General features: G+C 43.8%; 1 protein-coding gene and 1 pseudogene across 4 annotated transcripts in view; one reads left to right on the forward strand and one right to left on the reverse strand.

Annotated features, from left to right (window-relative positions):
- Positions 1–21,437, reverse strand: part of zzef1 (zinc finger, ZZ-type with EF hand domain 1) — a 212,082-nt gene that overhangs the window by 56,820 nt on the left and 133,825 nt on the right. For all 4 annotated transcript variants that reach the window (XM_068007936.1, XM_068007937.1, XM_068007935.1 and 1 more), the window contains 6 exons: positions 20,499–20,631; positions 11,929–12,125; positions 7,662–7,781; positions 7,006–7,197; positions 5,135–5,235; positions 1,598–1,733 (listed from right to left, as the gene is read on the reverse strand). In XM_068007936.1, coding sequence (XP_067864037.1) covers positions 1,598–1,733; positions 5,135–5,235; positions 7,006–7,197; positions 7,662–7,781; positions 11,929–12,125; positions 20,499–20,631 — 879 coding nt within the window. The remainder of the gene's footprint in view (positions 1–1,597; positions 1,734–5,134; positions 5,236–7,005; positions 7,198–7,661; positions 7,782–11,928; positions 12,126–20,498; positions 20,632–21,437) is intronic.
- Positions 6,172–6,343, forward strand: LOC137299313 (U2 spliceosomal RNA; annotated as a pseudogene).

The following is a 21,437-nucleotide window of genomic DNA, read 5'->3' on the forward strand; positions in this document are numbered from 1 at the left end:
GGCTGGGGTCTAAGGCTGGAGGAGATTGCAGAAGGTAGAGTGGGAAGAGTCCATAGAGGGACTTGTAAACAAGGATTTTGAATTTGATGCATTGGGGGACAATGAATCAATGGAGTTGAGTGAGGATGAGGGTGATGGGTGAGGGGGACTTAGCACAGAGCAGGATATGGGCAGCAGAGTTTTGGACAAGTTGTAGCTTGTGTAAAGTGGAACTCAGGAGGAAGTTGAAGTCAAATCCAGAGATGATAAAAGTATGCATTAGGGGTTTCAGCAGCTGCAAGGGCAAAAACAACTGATGTAAAAGAGTTGGAAGTGAGTGGAACCTTGGTGATAGGTGAGAGATAGGGTTTGGAGCTCAGCTCCGGACTCAAAAAGTTTTAAAGGTCCAAAACTGTGCAGTTCATCCAAACCCTGAGGTACAGCGTACCCAATGGTAATATGCTGCAGAGAAGCTCCTGTAGGTCCCAAGCAATCACTGCTGCTTCATGTGGTCTTTACAGAGCTAGCCCCTAGACAGGTCCATCCAGCAGTGTGAGAAGGGAAGGATGTGATCCATAGAAGAAAACCAGGTTAATAAATTGAATTGCGGGATTTACCAGGACAAAGTCTATTTCCAGCATTTTCTGCTTCATTTCAGATTTCCAGCATTCTAAGTTTTTCTTTTTACCAGATTTACTCTGTGTGCAATACAGCATTATTCAATACTACATTCTCTATTAGGAATGCCCACAGATATTATTTGACAGCAACAAGACTTTAGCATGTTAGAGAGCTGGTACAATCCTGAGGAATGGTTGTTCAGATACTACAGTTTACTTCTGGACCTAGGTTTAAATCATGCCCAAGAGCAGTCTTTTGAGAATCCAGTAGCTTCAATTAGATCCACAAGGAATCATCTACAGAAAAACCAAATAACCCTGATCTTATAAGTTACATTCCAGTCACCTGAAAAGAAAATGCTGAGGAATTAAGTGATACTGGATTCAGGTGCAGAGTGTTTTGAAGTGTAGACTGCGTTAGTAGTGCAGTACCAGGGGTGCCTTATATTGCTGCTGGAACCCCTTACACTGGGGCAGGGCATTGTGTCCAGACATACTTCAAAAATCTGGTCATACTATTGGGATTTAGGCACTTTAAATGAACCTCAAAATTAAGACCAACACCTGATCTAACTCCCACGTGGATGAAATATTTTAGTTCACAGCATTGATCGAATTCCACGAGTGCCTTCCCACAGCACAATAACTTAACAATGAAATTACTGTGACTAGGGTTTTCATGAATTGCAAATGAAATCTTCAACACAGTGATTTTCTACTGCAGCTACCACATGCTCAGAAGCCTGCCACACCATGTGCAGATCCCGAAATTGTTTCTCCCCCACTTCAAAATTTCTAAAAGGGGCTTTCCTCCCCCACTCCTCCACACACAGCATAACTCCGTACCCTGAAATTCTAGATATTTAGAAATTTAGATATGATTTGATCGTAAACCTGGCAGACAGGCCTAAGGAGGATTTAGTATTTTGGTACACTATAAACATCAAATTAGAATTTTTAAGGCTAAACGCAGAATTTAACTAAGGAAAAAGACACACCACACATGGTACAATCATCATGTCAGTGTCGACAGCTTTCGTGTTGTGGTCTTCTGTACGTGAGGCTTTGCTAGGCTGCCACTTTAAAGACATGGACTGGATTGTCTCATCTGTAGTAATTACATGTCCATCAAACCTGGGGGAAAAAACACAGTTCAAATAGGTCGCACTTCAACAAAAAGGCAGAAATACTGCAATGCTTCAAGTCAGTCTTAGCAAATTGGCTTCATTAACGATGCATTTCAAAAAGTTAAAAACTTTTCTCTTGCACAGAGGCTACAAACTGTCATCTTAAATCCCTCTCTCCTGCCCCCTCCACCCTCACCTCCAACAAGTGCGAGGAGTTCATGGACTTCTTTGTCACTAAGATTGAGACCATCTGTTCAGCTGCCTCTGCTGCTTCCCTCCCTTCCCCTAGTCCACCGAGCCAAACTTCCCCCAGTCCACCAAGCCAAACTTCCCCCAAGGTCCCCCCGCCTTAGCATCTTTCTTTAATTTCTCTCCCTTCATGCCCTTTCCGAGCACATCTTGTCCATGAGACCCACCTCCTGCTCCCTCGACCCTATTCCCGCCAAACTGCTGACCACCCAACTTCCCTTCCTGGCCCCCATTTTGGCTGATATTGTTAGCGGTTCCCTCTCCTCAGGTACTGTCCCCACCAAATCTGCCGTCATCAATACCCTCCTCAAAAAACCCACCTTTGACTCTTCTGTCCTTGCAAACTACCGCCCCATCTCCAACCTCCCTTTCCTCTCCAAAGTCCTGAAACGTGTTGTCGCCTCCCAAATCCGTGCCCATCATTCCCACAACTGCATGTTTGATTCCCTCCAAATCGGTTTTCTGCCCCTGCCACAGTACTGAAACAGCCCTCATCAAAGTCACAAATGACATCCTATGTGACTGTGATTGTGGTAAACTATCCCTCCTCATCCTTCTCGACCTGTCTGCAGCCTTTGACAGGGTTAACCACACCATCGTCCTCCAACACCTCTCCTCTGTCGTCCAGCTGGGTGGGACTGCCCTCCCTGGTTCCATTCTCATCTCTCCAGTCGTAGCCAGAGAATCACCTTCAATGTCTTCTTTTCCCGCTCCCACACCGTTACCTCTGGAGTCCCCCCAGGATCTATCCTTGGCCCCCTCCTATTTCTCATTTACATGCTGCCCCTCGGCGACATCATCCGAAAGCACAACGTCATGTTCCACATGTACAGTGATGACACCCAGCTCTACCTCACCACCACCTCTCTTGACCCTTCCACTGTCTCTGATTTGTCACACTGCTTGTCCGACATCCAGTAATGGATGAAGAGAAATTTCCTCCAATTAAATATTCGAAAGACCGAAGACAATGTCTTCAGTCCCCGCCACAAACTCCACACACTAGACACCGATTCCATTGCTCTCCCTGGCACTGTCTGAGGCTGAACCAGAACACTCGCAACCTTGGCTTCCTAATTGACCCTGAGCTGCTTCTGACCCCATTTCTCTCCATCACCAAGACAGCCTAAATCCACAACATCATTCCTCTCTGCCCCTGCCTCTGCTCATCTGTTGCTGAAACCCTCATCCATGCCTGTGTTACCTTTAGACTCGACCTTTCCAATGCTCTCCTGGCCAGCCTCCCATCTTCCACCCTCCGTAAACTTGAGCTCATCCAAAACTCTGCTGCCCATATTCTAACTCACACCAAGTCTCATTCACCCATCACCCCTGTGCTTGCTGACCTACATTGGCTCCAGGGCTGACAACGCCTCAACTTTAAAATTCTCATCCTTGTTTTCAAATCCCTCCATGGCCTCGCCCCTCCCTATCTCTGCGGCCTCCTCCATCCCTACAACCCTCCGAGATCTTCAGCTGCCAAGGCCCTAAGCTCTGGAATTCCCTCCCTAAACCTCTCCACCTCTCTTTCCTCCTTTAAGACGCTCCTTAAAACCTAACTCTCCTAATAACTCCTTATGTGGCTTGGCGTCAAATTTTGTTCGATAACACTCCCATGAAGCGCCTTAGAAAGTTTTACTACATTAAAGGTGTACATAAATGCAAGTTGTTGTTGTATTACCCAACATGCAAAAGGTTGTATAAACTAATATGCGGGGCATTTACTTTGAGTATAGGGTGAGATTCTAGGTTCCTTTAGTACTTTGAATTTTTCTCGTCAGCTGCTGTGAATTCAAGCCCCAACAAAAAGAGCTGTTTCACATGCTTCTGTCTTGCACAGATAACAGATTCATTACAGCAGTGAATCCAACAAATACTGACAGAATCTAGGTTCAGTCTGTTCTTAGACAAGTTTGCCAATGCAATGCTACTGTCCAGGAACTGTTAGAAAGAACAAAATTTGCATTTATAAAGCACATTTCATGTCCTCAGCATGTCCCAAAGCAAATGAATTACTTTAGAAGTGCAATCATTGCAAACATCACTAAGATAATGAGTTGGATAAATATTGACCAGAACACTTGGAGAACTCCCCTGCTCTTCTTAAAAGATTGCCATGGGATCTTTTACATTCACCTGGCCAGGCAGAAGGGGCCTAGGTTTAACGTCTCATCCAAAAATTAAGTGCTCGCACAGCACTGCGATGAAGTGTCAGCCTAGATATAAATAGACTGGAAACGCTAGGGTTGTTCTCCTTGGAGGAGAGAAGGTTAAGAGAGATTTGATTGAAGTGTTCAAAATCATGAAGGGCTTAGATAAAGTAAATAAAGAGAAACTGTTCCCATTGTTAGAAGGGTTGAGAACCAGAGGACACAGATTTAAGGTGATTGGCAAAAGAACCAAAGATGACATGAGGAAAAACTTTTTTACGCAGCGAGTTGTTATGATCTGTTATGCGCTGCCTGAAAGGGCGGTGGAAGCAGATTCAATCGTGGCTTTCAAAAAGGAATTGGGATAAATATTTGAAGGGAAAAAATTTGCAGGGCTACGGGGAAAGAAGAGGAAAGGGGCTAACTGGATTGCTCTAACAAAGAGCCAGCGCGGACTCGATTGGCCAAATGGCCTCCTTCTGTGCTGTAACCATTCTATGATTCTATGTGATTCAGGTTCAAGGCCTGAAGTGGGGCTTGAACCCATGATCTTCTGACTTAGAAGTAACATTTCTACCACTGAGCCAAGCTGACACTCATGGGTGATTGTCCCAGTACAGGCGATGCTTTCAACATTACATCACTATATCCAAAGAGCTAACTGGCTATGAGTGAGAGTGTCAATGGGTGTGTCTGCATACACATGCACACACAACACACACACACACACACACACACACACACACTTTCTGTTTGCAAGCTTTGGAAAATATGCACAATCCAAAGTTGGCTAACAAAGATTTAATGCTTACATTTCAAGTTCAAACCTTTTCTGCAATGTTGACGATGGTCAAATCTCAGGTAGATAAATTATAAACGTTTTTATTAAAATCTTCAGAAACATTCTCCAACCAAAGCAATGCTTGCTCTTAAACCATAGAACACCTCACAGGGCTTTGGTAGCAAAATGGCGATAGGACTTTATACGATTTTAATATTCTATACTCACCGTTTCTGAACTTCCAGGAAAAAGGAGTCCGTTTTTCTCATCTGAAGTTCATACATGGCTCGTAGAATGTGCAAAGGTGCATTTAGAGCATCGTGGGTTATCTGGAGGAAACATATCTCCCTTATAACAGAAATAAACATTCCAATTGCTACCTCCCTCCATTGGGTGGAACAGCAGAGCGCAGAGATAACCAACATGAATACAAGGATCCAGAGATCTCAGTGTGAACCTTGGTGCTTGCTGAAATCTTCTCTTAGATGGGTCCTTGCCTCAATACAGTTTTCACCAAGTGAGAAAGAATAAGTGAACAAGTCAAAATCTCTCCACAATTTTGTCACCAATACCACTACAACATTCAGTTTTGAGAGATGAGCACCTTAAGTCTCTCCTGCCAGGAGAGAATCACAACTAACCTGTCAGGTCATCTGAGAACAAGATAGGAGGCTGATGCAAAGAGCAAATAGAATCGAGTCTCAAACCTGGGACCACAGGGTTAGGAAGTAAAACATCCGCTATTATCCCATTGGGCCAGGTCTAATAATGCTTTTTAATTTAGTACATTTCTGGTTCAAGCACGGAAAGTGCTTTATAAGCTGAATTCTAAATTTGCCTCCACTACTATGCACTTTCTAGGAAACGGCAACATATGAGGTTCCCCCTATGGCTCAATGAGATTATCTAGCGAGTAGTAAGCCATACAGACTAAGAAAGGCCTAGGTTCGATCTCCAATCTGTACTGAGTTTGCCGATTTCAGTCAGAACGGTGACATGGTGCTACAATTGGATACAACAGGCAGAATGTAAAATTCAAATTGATGTAATGAAATGTAATGTACCTGTAATGAATCTGTAATGAATCACCTGTATTGATTGTGATGCAATGAGGCACCCTGGAGTGTCATGAACCGTAATTATGTCCAATGTGTTCATTGAACTGTACTTGATGTAACCTGAAAATTGTACAATCTGTATTGTGTACATTTGGAATGAGATATGACAACTGTATTGTATGTATTGCTGCAAATTTTATGAATAAAATATATTTTTTGAAAAAAATCTGTTCTCATCAGTTTAATATCTGATACGTCCCCTATTTGGGGACCATATATTAAATTGATTTTTGGAACAGGGGGATGGAATCGGGGCTTGCTCCGTCCACTCCACACATCGACTCAGTATTGCAGTGTCTCTGGGAACGGTACACGTCCCTGTGGGGAGATATTCAAAAGGAAAAACAGCTCTTTCCCAGCGTCTCTGTACGTGTGTATGTATTATTACTGAGAATAAAGCTGATATATTGCACTTACAAAAAAAAATTCCCAAGTTAAGGAGACAGAAATTAGCCAGAATCCTTACTCCTAATGGATATCTGATGACCTGTGTTGAAAGAAAACGAGCACACACACATACACCTAGGGCAGGTTTAGCAGCTCAGTGCCAATGTCTCATGAGGTCAAATAGCCTTCCAACACTCATTGTTAAATGAAGTGCCGTATGAATAATGGGTATCAAGTGAGGCAACACCGGGCGTCCAACACCCATGGAAACAATGCCCAGCAAGTGGCCAACATCTTCAGGGAGAAATATGGTGAGACAAATAGATGTGGCAGTGATCTATTGTACGGATCGGCCCATATCAATCTCAATGAATGAAACAAACTAACCTCACCAAATGGTCTTTCAACAAGATTCAGTTACACCACTGTTTCTCATCTCTCAGTAAGTAAAAATATCCAAATAACTTTAAAAGCCTGATTAAATGCCCAGAGTGCTAACCCACTGGAATAGTTATGTTATTTTATGCCAGAGCTTCTGACCTTTACCTTCAAGATAATAAATGAACATAGAATTTTTTAAATAAGTTTGCATACCTGGAAACAAATTTTTGTAGCTTCATCAAGACCTTCCAAAGGATCAGGTTTGGTTTCATCTAGATCAAACACAGAGCTACTGCTCTTGGACTCATGATCTGGAACCTGTTCCTTCTCCTCTGTCTCAGAGTCTGCCCCTTCGGCAGTGGTACTGATCTCCTTCTTGGACGAATACATCATGATCGACAGGGTCTTGTGTACAACAAAGAACAAAGTGAGATTAAGTTTGAAGTCTAACACTATCAAGTAAGGATGAGCAGGCAGTAAAAACTCTCAGTAAAGATTTTTCGTCAATCTGTTGCATTCTAGACTCGAAAATCTGGCTGGTTTCAGTATCTTATGCCAAATGCTACATTTTCCTTAGATTTCTTGCAGAATTAAATTTAGGCTGCATTTATAAATTTATCACTCAAAGATTAACAGCACATCCCATTTCACTGTCACTTGAAGGGAAGTTTGCAGATACAAGTTTCTGACCAGTTTAAAGTATGAAGCCAGGGCAGGCCAAGTGACACCAGAGTACAGATCTGTTCACAGCATGTCAAATTCAGGTAATTTAGTTAGGAGTTAATTGCACAATGTTGACTATTAAATGATCACAGAAACATTACCCAGGTATTTAGAAATCCAACACTGTATAAATGTGGTGTTCTTACCTCCAGGTCACAAAGCAGCCACAGCTTACTAAACCCTGTTCCCTTGGTGCATTTCTTCTCCAGCAGTTTGATCAAACCAGATTGTAGAATGATTGGATGGATCTCTTCAACACTGTGTTTCTGCAACATGGAAGCAGAAGTTAGCAACTTACAACTGTTGAGGCAAATCTCATTAGCAGCCAGCAAAATAACAAAGTCCCGATGATCCGGTGGTAAACAGGACATGATTGCTGCTATAGGACCAAATCATTCAGGCTTATAGCATGGTTCGGTTTTTTTAAATTCGTTCATGGGATGTGGGCGTTGCAGGCAAGGCCAGCATTTATTGCCCATCCCTAATTGCCCTCGAGAAGGCGGTGGTGAGCCGCCTTCTTGAACCACTGCAGTCCGTCTGGTGAAGGTTCTTCCGCAGTGCTGTTAGGCGTGGAGTTCCAGGATTTTGACCCAGCAATGATGAAGGAACGGCGATATATTTTCAAGTCAGGATGGTGTGTGACTTGGAGGGGAACGTGCAGGTGGTGTTAGTGTTCCCATGTGCCTGCTGCACTTGTCCTTCTAGGTGGTAGAGGTCATGGGTTTGGGAGGTGCTGTCGAAGAAGCCTTGGCGAGTTGCTGCAGTGTATCCTGTGGATGGTACACTCTGCAACCGGTGGTGAAGGGAGTGAATGTTTAGGGCGGTGGATGGGGTGCCAATCATGTGGGCTGCTTTGACCTGGATGGTGTTGAGCTTCTTGAGTATTGTTGGAGCTGCACTCATCCAGGCAAGTGGAGAGTATTCCATCACACTCCCGACTTGTGCCTTGGAGATGGTGGAAAGGCTTTGGGGAGTCAGGAGGTGAGTCACTCGCCACAGAATACCCAGCCTCTGACCTGCTCTTGTAGCCACAGTATTTATGTGGCTGGTCCAGTTAAGATTATGGTCAATGGTGGCTCCCAGGATGTTGATGGTGGGGGATTCGGCAATGGTAATGCCGTTGAATGTCATGGGGAAGTGGTTAGACTCTCTCTTGTTGGAGATGGTCATTGCCTGGCACTTGTCTGGCGCGAATGTTACTTGCCACTTATCACCCCAAGCCTCGATGTTGTCCAGGTCTTGCTGCATGTGGGCACGGACTGCTTCACTATCTGAGGGGTTGCGAATGGAACTGATCACTGTGCAATCATCAGCGAACATCCCCATTTCTGACCTTATGATGGAGGGAAGGTCATTGATGAAGCAGCTGAAGATGGTTGGGCCTTGGACACTGCCCTGAGGAACTCCTGCAGCAATGCCCTGGGGCTGAGATGATTGGCCTCCAACAACCACTACCATCTTCCTTTGTGCTAGGTATGACTCCAGCCACCGGAGAGTTTTCCCCCGATTCCCACAGTCTTCAATTTTATTAGGGCTCCTTGGTGCCACACTCGGTCAAATGCTGCCTTGATGTCAAGGGCAGTCACTCTCACCTCACCTCTGGAATTCAGCTCTTTTGTCCATGTTTGGACCAAGGCTGTAATGAGGTCTGGAGCCGAGTGGTCCTGGCGGAACCCAAACTGAGCATCAGTGAGCAGATTATTGGTGAGTAAGTGCCGCTTGATAGCACTGTCGACGACACCTTCCATCACTTTGCTGATGATTGAGAGTAGACTGATGGGGGCGGTAATTAGCCGTATTGGATTTGTCCTGCTTTTTATGGATAGGACAAACATGGACAATTTTCCACATTGTCGGGTGGATGCCAGTGTTGTAGCTGTACTGGAACAGTTTGGCTAGAGGCGCAGCTAGTTCTGGAGCACAAGTCTTCAGCACTACAGCCGGGATGGTGTCGGGGCCCATAGCCTTTGCTGTATCCAGTGCACTCAGCCATTTCTTGATATCACGTGGAGTGAATCGAATTGGCTGAACACTGGCTTCTGTGATGGTGGGGATATCGGGAGGAGGCCAAGATGGATCATCCACTCGGCACTTCTGGCTGAAGATGGTTGCAAACGCTTCAGCCTTGTCTTTTGCTCTCACGTGCTGGACTCTGCCATCATTGAGGATGGGGATGTTTACAGAGCTTCCTCCTCGTGTTAGTTGTTTAATTGTCCACCAATTCACGACTGGATGTGGCAGGACTGCAGAGCTTTGATCTTATCCGTTGGTTGTGGAATCGCTTAGCTCTGTCTATAGCATGTTGCTTCCGCTGTTTAGCATGCATGTAGTTCTGTGTTGGAGCTGTACCAGGTTGGCACCTCATTTTTAGGTACGCCTGGTGCTGCTCCTGGCATGCTCTTCTACACTCCTCATTGAACGGGGTTGATCCCCCTGGCTTGTTGGTAATGGTAGAGTGAGGAATATGCCGGGCCATGAGGTTACAGATTGTGCTGGAATACAATTCTGCTGCTGCTGATGGCCCACAGCGCCTCATGGATGCCCAGTTTTGAGCTGCCAGATCTGTTCTGAATGTATCCCATTTAGCACGATGGTAGACACGTTGGATGGTGTCCTCAGTGTGAAGACGGGACTTCGTCTCCACGAGGACCGTGCGGTGGTCACTCCTACCAATACTGTCATGGACAGATGCATCTGCGACAGGTAAATTGGTGAGGACGAGGTCAAGTAGGTTTTTCCCTTGTGTTGGTTCGCTCACCACCTGTCGCAGGCCCAGTCTGGCAGTTATACCCTTCAGAACTCAGCCAGATCGGTCAGTAGTGGTGCTACCGAGCCACTCTTGGTAATGGACATTGAAGTCTCCCACCCAGAGTACATTTTGTGCCCTTGCTACCCTCAGTGCTTCCTCCAAGTGGTGCTCAACATGGAGGAGGACTGATTCATCAGCTGAGGGAGGACGGTAGGTGGTAATCAGCAGGAGGTTTCCTTGCCCATGTTTGACTTGATGCCATGAGATTTCACGAGGTCCAGAGTCAATGAGGACTCCCAGGGCCACTCCCTCCTGACTGTATATCACTGTACCGCCACCTCTGGTGGGTCTGCCCTGCCAGTGGGACAGGACAAACCCAGGGATGGTGTTGGAAGAGTCCGGGACGTTGACTGAAAGGTATGATTCTGAGAGTATGGCTATGTCAGGCTGTTGTTAGTGAGGAGGACTTTGCAGGGTCAACTGGGCTTGGTTTGCCTTTGTTGTGTCCGGTGCCTAGTGGTCCGTCCGGTTTTATACTTATGACTTTTCGTAGTGAGATTGTACAACTGAGTGGCTTGCTAGGCCATTTCAGAGGGCAATTAAGAATCAACCACATTGCTGTGGGTCTGGAGTCACATATAGGCCAGACCGGGTAAAGACGGCAGGTTTCCTTCCCTGAAGGACATTAGTGAACCAGATGGGTTTTTATGATAATCCGGTAGTTTCATGGCCACCATTACTGATACTAGTTTTTTTTTATTCCCGATTTTATTTAATTAATTTAATTTAAATTCCTCAGCTGCCATGGCGGGGTATATCACATACTCTCAATATTTTTTTTTAAAAAGCCACAACGGCTCTTGCAATCCATAAAATACTACTTGGGAACCTATAAGCGTGGCCTGATTGGGCTCACCCTTCAATTTCCTCTCCCCTTAGGGAAGCACCAAACATCCACTCAGTGCCCTCTGTCCATCCAGCCGACATTGAAACCTGCAGGAACAAGCCCCTGTCCTAATGCTCCATGTCACTAGAATAAACTTTTTATTTCCAAAAATAAAAATCACAATTTAAGAGTTGTTTGACATTATAAACTATGTTCATGCTACTCATGAATCAGACTCATCAACCCCCCCAACCCCCATCTTTTGTTCCCTCTCTCATCTCTTGCTCTGATATTTTTGAAAGATGCATCAGTATTTTAGGGATCATAGTTAATTTTGTTTGTATTTTCTCACCAGTATGCATTGCTTCCGCTTGCAGAGAGTGAGCACGAGAAAGCGCACAAGCGCACACATGTGCGTGGAGAGCAAGCGCAGACAAAATAAGAGAATGCGAGTGATAGTGCAAGTGTGAGAGCAGTCATAGGTAAAGAACACAAGACAGAGTGTGCCAAAGGGAGGTAGAGAAAGAGGGTGCAAGAGCGAGACAGAGTGTGCCAAAGGGAGGGAGGCAAAGAGTGCAAGAGCAAGACAATGTTGAGCACACGAGAACACAAAAAAGTGTGTAAGAGAGACTGAGAATGTGAGACAGAGACAGAGAGAGCAGAAGAGATCCAGAAAGTAAACCCCACAGGGCAAGAAAAACAGGGATGGAAGTGGTTGCAGAAGTCAAACTAAAATTCTAAAGCAGTTACTATCAAGTTCATTTACACAAGTGATTACCTGCAGTGTTTTGTAGAGCCCCTTCAGAGCTAATGATTGGAGCCAAGTTGCCTCCACTGCATCCGGGAAGCTGCTGTCTATATTGGTCTGCAGTAGATGACTGTAAATTAACATAAAGTGCGGTAGGAACTGGATGAGTTGAGGTTGAGCTGCTGTGCATTCAGGCTCACAAACCTGCATCAACCGATAATCCCTCACTGTTAAAAACAAAAGCGAATATTAAAAGAGAATGATTAATGTAAACGTCCCAATCGCCCCACCCCATCTTCCTATATTCTCTGGTTTTCTTCTGCGTTTCAACCATTCCTTTTGTTCATCTTGCTTCCTTGGCTTGTTTCTAATTCTTTTATTCCACAACAGTTTCCTTCGGGCTCTAGCAGTACATATGAAATGTAAATCCTCACATCAGTAAAGCTGGCAAAAAGAATTTGATAACAAAGTAATACATTGATTGGCAGCAGTTGTCACCTCATGAGGATATCCTGAATAAATATCCTGCTTTGAAGCTGCATCACTAGCTGTCTTAAAGATAATCTAATTATTTGACAGATAGAAAGTCATCCATATAAATAGTACTACATGGTGTCAGAAGTATTGCTGCTGTTGTTAGAGATGTGAATATGGCAGTGCATGCATTCCGGGAAACAGGATGAAATAGGCCAAAGCCTGTGCAGGTGAATACACAATGGCCGTCTATCATGGGAACCACGTCTAAAGAATAGTACCAGAAATTGGAAGAAGTTTAAACATGGTGAGACAATATAAGGAGCCATGAGAATGAAAGTGTGACAAATCTGAGTATTGCTTACAGTAATAAATTAAGCACTTGGGACATAAACATCTTCATCTAGGAGTATAATGCAGATAAGCAAAAAATAGGCAAAGTAATATAGCCGTTTGAGAAACATTGTCTTCCACAGTGTCATTGTGGGTGCAGCACAGGAGAAGGCCATTTGGCCCATCGAGCCTGTGCTGGCTCTTTGAAAGAGCTATCCAATTTGTCCCACTCCTCTGTTCTTTCCCCACAACCTTTTCCCCTTCAAGTATTTGCTCAATTCCCTTTTGCAAGTTATTATTGAATCTGCTTGGATTGCAGATCATAACAACTCGCCGAGTAAAAAATGTTTCCTCACGTCGCCTCGGGTTCTTTTGCCGATCACCTTAAATCTGCGTCCTCTGGTTACTGACCCTTTTGCCACTGGTAATTGTTTCTCTTTATTTACTCTGTCAAAACCGTTCATGATTTTGAACACCTGTGTCAAATCTCTTCTTAACCTTCTCTGCTCTAAGGAGAACATCCCCAGCTTCTCCAGTCTCTCCACATAACTGAAGTCCCTCATCCCTGGTACCATTCTAGTAAATCTCCTCTGCACCCACTCTCGGGCCTTGACATCCTTCCTAAAGTGCGGTGCCCAGAATTGAACACACTACTCCAACTGAGGTCTAACCAGTGTTTTATTAAGGTTTAACGTAACTTCCTTGCTTTTGTACTCTGTGCCTCTTAATACAGCCCTGGATCGCATATGCTTTTTTAACAGCCTTCTCAACTTGTCCTACCACCTTGAAAGATTTGTGTATGTGCACCCCCAGGTCTCTCTGTTCCTGCACCCTCTTTAAAATTGTACCATTTAGTTTATATTGCCTCTCCTAACTCTTCCTTCCAAAATGCATCACTTCACACGTCTCTGCATTAAATTTTATCTGCCACGTGTCTGCCCATTTCACCAGTCTGTCTATGTCCTCCTGAAGTCTGTTACTATCCTCCACATTGTTTTACTATATTTCTGAGTTTAGTGTCATCTGCAAACTTTGAAATTATACCCTCTATACCCAAGTCCAGGTCATTAATATATATCAAAAAGAGCAGTGGTCCTAATACTGACCCCTGGGGAACACCACTGTTTACTTCCCTCCAGTCTGAAAAACAACCATTCACCGCTACTCTCTGCTTTCTGGCCCTTAGCCAATTTTGTTTCCATGCTGCCACTGTCCCTTTAATCCCATGGGCTTTAATTTTGCTAACAAGTCTATTATGTGGTACTTTATCAAGTGTCTTTTGAAAGTTCACATGCACTACCCTCATCAACCCTCTCCATTAATTCAAAGAACTCAATCAAATTAGCCAAACACGATTTTCCTTTAACAAATCCGTGCTGACTTTCATTTATTAGCCCATACTTTTCCAAGTAATAATATTTTTAAAATATATAGCAGGTAAAATCAAAGAAAACCCAAAGATGTTTTATAAATACATTAAGAGCAAGAGGATAACTAAGGAAAGAATAGGGTCTATTAGAGACCAAAAAGGTAACCTATATGTGGAGGCAGAAGATGTGGGTATGGTTCTTAATGAATACTTTGCATCTGTCTTCACAAAGGAGAGGGACGATGCAGGGATTGAAGTCAAGGAGGAGGAGTGTGAAATATTGGATGGGATAAACATAGTGAGAGAGGAAGTATTAAGGGGATTAGCATCTTTGAAAGTGGATAAAATGTATCCCAGGCTGTTAAAAGAAGCCAGGGAGGAAATAGCGGAGGTTTTAACAATCATTTTCCAAACTTCACTGGATACAGGCGTAGAGCCGGATGATTGGAGGACTGCTAATGTTGTACCGTTGTTTAAAAAGGGAGCGAAGGATAGACAGAGTAATTACAGGCCAGTCAGTCTAACCTCGGTGGTGGGCAAATTATTGGAATCAAATTTGAGGGACAGGATAAACTGTCACTTAGAAAGACATGGACTAATCAAGGACAGTCAGCACGGATGTGTTAAGGGTAGGTCGTGTCTGACTAACTTGATTGAATTTTTCAAGGGGGTGACAAGGAGGATCGATGAGGGTAGCACAATTGATGTAGTCTACATGGATTTTAGAAAGGCTTTTGACAAGGTCCCACATGGCAGATTGGTCAAAAAAGTAAAGGTCCATGGGATCTAAGGGAATGTGGCACATTGGATCTAAAATTGGCTCAGTGGCAGGAAGCAAAGTGTAATGGTCGACGGATGTTTTTGCGACTGGAAGGCTGTTTCCAGTGGGGTGCCGCCGGGCTCGGTACTAGGTCCTTTGCTTTTTGTGGCATACATTAACGATTTGGACTTAAACGTAGGGGGCATGATTAAGAAATTTGAGAATGACACAAAGATAGGCTGTGTGGTTGATAGTGGGGAGGAAAGCTGTAGACTGCAGGAAGATATCAATGGATTGATCAGATGGACAGAAAAGTGGCAAATGGAATTCAATCCGGAGAAGTGTGAGGTGATGCATTTGGGGAGAGCGAACAAGGCAAGGGAGTACACAATAAATGGGAGGATTCTCAGAGGTGTAGAGGAAGTGAAGGACCTTGGAGTGCACGTCCACAGATCCCTGAAGGTAAGTCAGGTAGATAAGGTGGTTAAGGCGGCATATGGAATGCTTTCCTTTATTAGCCGAAGCATAGAATATAAAAGCAGGGATGTTATGCTGGAACTGTACAAAACACTGGTTAGGTCACAGCTTGAGTACTGTGTACAGTTCTGGTCACCACATTACAGGAAGGATGTAATTGCACTAGAGAGGGTACAGAGGAGATTTATGAGGATGTTGCCAGAATTGGAGAATTCTAGCTATGATGACAGATTGGATAGGCTGGGGTTGTTTTCCTTGGAACAAAGAAGGCTGAGGGATGATTTGATTGAGGTGTACAAAATTCTGAGGGGCCGAGATAGAGTGGATAGGAAGGACCTATTTCCCTTAGCGGAGGGGTCAATAATCAGGGGGCATAGATTTAAAGTGATTGGTAGAAGAATTAGAGCAGAAATGAGGAAAACAATTTTCACCCAGAGGGTGTGGGGGTCTGGAACTCACTGCCTGCAAGGGTGGTAGAGGCAGAAACCCTCAACTCATTTAAAAAATACCTAGATGTGCACCTGAAGAGTCGTGACCCGCAGGGCTACGGACCAAATGTGGGAAAGTGGGATTAGGCAGGATGGTTCGTTTATCAGCCAGCGTGGACACGATGGGCCGAATGGCTGCCTTCTGTGCTGTAAATTTTCTACGATTCTACGATTCAAGTGCCAATTAATTTTGTCTCAGATTGTTATCTCTAAAAGTTTCCCCACCACCAACTTTAGGCTGACTGGCCTGTAGGATCACATCTGTGAGATATATATTTAATGTAAGAGATCTGAAAGAATCTGCAGGCAGTTATCTGCTGGCATTAAAGACACTGGCAGACTCGTGAGTATGTAGCATTAAATGGCTCCCTCATTCGGGGTAACGTTGCTTTGGGTTAAAAAAAACCAACAGATGATACCACTGCGATGAGACCTTGACGTAGGACTAGATAGGGTAGTAAACATGAATCAGGCTCCTAAAAACACACAAACCCAAATAAAGGAAATCACAGGAGTAAGTGATAGAAAGACAACAACCAACACTTTAAAGAGATGGCTGCTACTAAAGAAAAGCCAGCCAAGGGCGAGTTCAAGTGTAAGAAAAGGTACAAGCCTAGGTCATGCTTGGCTAACGGCAAAACTGGTCACAAGCGCTATAAGACACTTTGCAAACGCCGCCAGAGTCAGAAGTGGAAAATTGACACAGTCGAGAGCAAAGTGGATTAGAAAGAGAACTTGTTTGTAGATACAATTAAAGGGAGAGAATGGACCACGGATGTGAATATCAATAAAAACCATCGTCAACTTCAAACCAGATTTGGAGCACAGGGAAACCTACCACTAGAAAAGATCTATAAAAAAAAAACTGAACACAGTAAAGTCAATATAATGGGATATTCTGGAGTTGGCATAAGAAGTCTGTTCTCTGAACACAAACTGCGGTGAAGATAAACGATCCTATAAGTATGTGGAAACTGACTAGATCGAAGATACACGAAGGGCATTCAGGCATCACAAAATGTCAACAGCTCGCCAGTACTATCCAAAACCAAATCAAAACATCACCCACACGGTCAATATGCACATCACGCAGTTTGTACAAATCTAGATAACAAGCTGAAAGAGTCCCCACTCAACTATACACTGATCATGGCAAAAAGCAGGAGGGGATTTAACAGGAGTACAGTAGAATCACAGATTACTACTAAAACTATCCTGATGTTGTGACCCTACATCAAGCAAGGCTGTGATAGGTGCAATGAGCTCTATATTCACAAGGCAATGAGTACCAGATGGAGTTCTATATACCAGTCCACAACTCAATATTTGCACAGCGCAGGGTATTCAGACACGTTATTGTCAGCCCTCACCTCATCAATTAATGGAAAATCTGATCAAGAAAGCAAAACACGACAGTCACAGTGTGTGCAAGCGTCTTCTGACTTACAGGAGCACATTGCCACTGTGCTGCAAATCACCCAAACAACTCAAGAACCACAGGGTGAGTACAAAGTTGCCCATGAATGAAAACTTCCTTTACTCTGAGGATTCAGAAGTCACTAGGAAGCTGGTGCAGAAATTTCAAGATTTACTCCCACTTCTAACTGGCAATGAAGTCCGTCTGCAGAATGGCCATGGAAGACACAAGAAATTCCACTTGGGCCGTGCACCGGAAAGACGGACGGTAACAACGGCGCCAAAATCAACGAGGCTGGTGTGAGCTGACAAACAAGGAGCCAGACACTGGAAGAAGCACAACAACAACTTGCATTTATATAGCGCCTTTAACGTAGTAAAACGACCAAAGCTGCTTCATAGAAGTGATTATCAAACAAAATTTGACACCGACCCACATAAGGAGATATTAGGACAGGTGGCCAAAAGCTTGGTCAAAGAGGTAGGTTTTAAGGAGCGTCTTAAAGGAGGAAAGAGGGGTAGAGAGGCAGAGAGGTTTAGAGAAGGAATTCCAGAGCTTAAGGCCTAAGCAGCTGAGGGCTTGGCCACCAATGGTGGAGCGATTAAAATCGGGGATGCGCAGGTGGCAAGAATTGAAGGAGCACAGGGATCTCGGTGGGTTGTAGGGCTAGAGGAGGTTACAGAGATAGGGAGGAGTGAGGCCAGGGAGGGATTTGAAAACAAGGATGAGAATCTTAAAATCGAGGCGTTGCTGGACTGGGAGCCAATGTAGGTCAGTAAGCACAGGGGTGATGGGTGAATGGGACTTGGTGCAAGTTAGTTTATGGGCTGGTTAACCACAGGGAAAACCAAGGAAGCAAGGAACCAGACACTGGAAGACAAACAAAGACAGCAATACAACAGGCCATTCACAGGGAAAACCAATGAAACAAGGACCCAGACACTGGAAGACGAACAAACACAGCAATACATCAGGCCATTGACAGGGAAAACCAATGAAACAAGGAACCAGATGATGGAAGAACAATGATCACAGCAATACATCAGGTCATTCACAGGGAAAACCAATGAAACAAGGAACTAGATAGTGGAAGAAGCACGAAAACAATATAACAAGCCATCCAAAATGAAACCAATCCAGTTCTCAAACTTAACAACCAGTTGGTGAAGATCCTGTTTGAGATTTAAAGAGATGTCAAGAAAGTAGTGTTTGAACCATGCTGATTGAATACAAGGTAGTACAGAGTCAACTCAAGAGTTAAGTGCTAGCAACCTCTTCTCTCACTAGTGTTTGGCTCAGAGAGTTTGCTAGTTGGTTAAAAGGGAATAAAAAGATATATATAAGATAAAGTGACCACACATAGTTGGATTCATGATTAAGGTTAATCTTCGGAAACAAAACAGAATGTTGAACCGTATCAACATAAATGTCAAAGTGCTCAAGAACTGAAATGTAGAATCATAAAGAAACATGTCAAGTGGGCACTCGAGGTGTCATAATTGACACTGAACTACAAAGATCATCCAGTTAGAAAAGCTTAAATCAAAAGGTGGGAAGATGCAGCGATAAAATAATATAGTGCCATCTCCTGGTGGCAGTCTTTACCTCATGATGTAATCCTGGAATAAGCAATCCTATTTTGAACTTGCAACAGCATAGTCTAAAAGACTATTTAATTCCACAAGAAACATGAAGTCGCCCATATAAATATCACATCATACACAATTTCAATTTAAGCTCTTTCTTGCAGCTATTTCCATTTCCAATTTGTTCTGAGCTTAGTTTTGTTCTTATCCTTCATTGTGAATGGTTTTAACACCTAGGGTATTCTAGCCATGTTTTATCAAGTGGATTCTTTTCTTTACAACATGGCCCAACCTCAGAGAACAATAATTCATTGAACAATGCCATTTCCTTTTCCCACACTTTCTCATTGTCTTATTAGGGTGGGCAGTTGAACTATTGGCAAACAATGTTGTGTTTTGAGGCCAGTTATAAGCAGTGGACCGACATCTACTGGGATTTGGAATGTCCGCTGAGCATAAGAACATAAGAAATAGGAGCAGGAGTAGGCCAAATGGCCCCTTGAGCCTGCTCCGCCATTCAATAAGATCATGGCTGATCTTCAACCTCAACTCCACTTTCCTGCCCGATCCCCATATCCCTCGATTCCCTTAACAGTCCAAAAATCTATCGATCTCAGTCTTGAATATACTCAATGACTGAGCATCCACAGCCCTCTGGGGTAGAGAATTCCAAAGATTTGCAACCCTGTGAGTGAAGAAATTCCTCCTCATCTCAGTCCTAAATGGCTGGTCCCTTATCCTGAGACTACGCTCCCTAGTTTTAGACTCTCCAGCCAGGGGAAACAGCCTCAGCATTTACGCTGTCAAGCCCTCTCATAATCTTGTATGTTTCAATGCGATCACCTCTCATTCTTCTAAACTCCAGAGACTATAGGCCCATTCTACTCAACCTCTCCTAATAAGACAACCCTCTCATCCCAGGAATCAATCTGGTGAACCTACGTTGCACCGCCTCTAAGACAAGTATATCCTTCCTTAGATAAGATGACCAAAACTGTACGCAGTACTCCACATGCAGTCTCACCAAAGCCCTGTACAATTGAAGCAAGACTTCCTTACGCTTGTACTCCAACCCCCTTGCAATAAAGGCCAACATACCATTTGCTTTCCTAATTGCTTGCTGTACCTGCATATTAACTTTGTGTTTCGTGTACAAGGACACCAAAATCCCTCTGAACATCAACATTTAATAGTTTCTCACCATTTAAAAAGGTCCTCCCCCAATCTAATTTAATTTAGGAATCAAAGAGCTGAAAGTAAAATGGTAATTTTTTTTCTTGTGCCAGAAGTGAAAGGGCAATGCATTAAAATATTGCAACCTGTATCCCTCTACTTTATCAAAGTGAGCACTGTAAGATCAGTTTATCTTACTTCGCCCCCCCCCACCCCTCTCAGAGACAAGACCTCTCCATGCCGCACCTAGCAATAGGACAGGCCTTGGACTTGTTCCCAGGCCTCTTTCAAGATCTGTTTTGCAACTGACTCCTAGGAGGTACATGACAGCACTAATTAGGCTTTCTCTTGCTCTCCTTTAGCAAACACCGCAAGACCAACTAATGCCCCTGCCAACGACATGCATGAGATCAAGAACTTGGCAGGTTGGGTCTTGAAGACAAGTACCTATCGCGTCATTCCACGCCAGGTGAAAGGTAGTTCAGTGAATGAAGTGCTCTCGTAAACAGTCACGAGTACTCACCTGTTTTACGCTTTCGAGTCTTGATGTCGATTACCACGGCTTGAATCTTCTCTGTAAAATGCTTCAGGACTATAACATCATGTGACTCATTTGCGTTGTCTACGTAAACAGTATGAGTGCCCCTGCACAATACCTGCGTGTGAACAGAGTTTATGTCTTAAAAGCAATCCAGGCACAGAGTACAAACAGTTTTAGCACACAGTGCTTAGTCCCCTTTAATAAGCAATGCAATTTTGTTTGACTGGCAGAACAACTCAATAAACTCTCAATTCTAACACAACCTCATATAGCAAGATAGCACCTTCGACCAGACTGATCTTCTCTCAATGCTTTTTACTCGTACTCAACCCAAAATGTCAGCTTCCGTATGCGTCCAAAAGCTATTTGAACCAAAACTTGACCATATGCTTGAAGTAGATGGGACGACATGCTACATGGTGACTAATGGACCCTTCTATCATTGGGATGTGCACAGCTAGGATCTAACAAAACCGATGACCAGATTGGAGTAAGAGGCAGAGGTAACCAGCAAGCAACTTAACTTCTATCAGTTTATACAATCAAGTTTTCGAAATGCAACACGAGACGTGTCTAACACCACCACTTCACAACTCCACTGCTTTACAAATATTAAAATTAAAAACACAAGGAATTGTGTTGAAAAGTTTTGAAACTAGCACCTGAATGTACATGGCCGCACAACGGTAATGTAGTCTGAACCGAAAATTAGAACGTAATAGTTCCAAACCATTGGTGATAATTCCAAATTTCCAATAACCCCTTTCACAATGCAAACAATTACTCAACACTGATTGGTTTATAATGTCCATCAAGCCATACAATTGTTCAAATATCCTGAAAACTGTCTGGATGGCAGGATATTTAATCTAGGCCTGAGCCACTTATACAAAGGGCCTGATACAACAGAGCGATCCATCT

The sequence above is a fragment of the Heptranchias perlo genome, chromosome 28 (genome assembly GCF_035084215.1).
Source record: "Heptranchias perlo isolate sHepPer1 chromosome 28, sHepPer1.hap1, whole genome shotgun sequence".
Lineage (NCBI taxonomy): Eukaryota > Metazoa > Chordata > Chondrichthyes > Hexanchiformes > Hexanchidae > Heptranchias > Heptranchias perlo.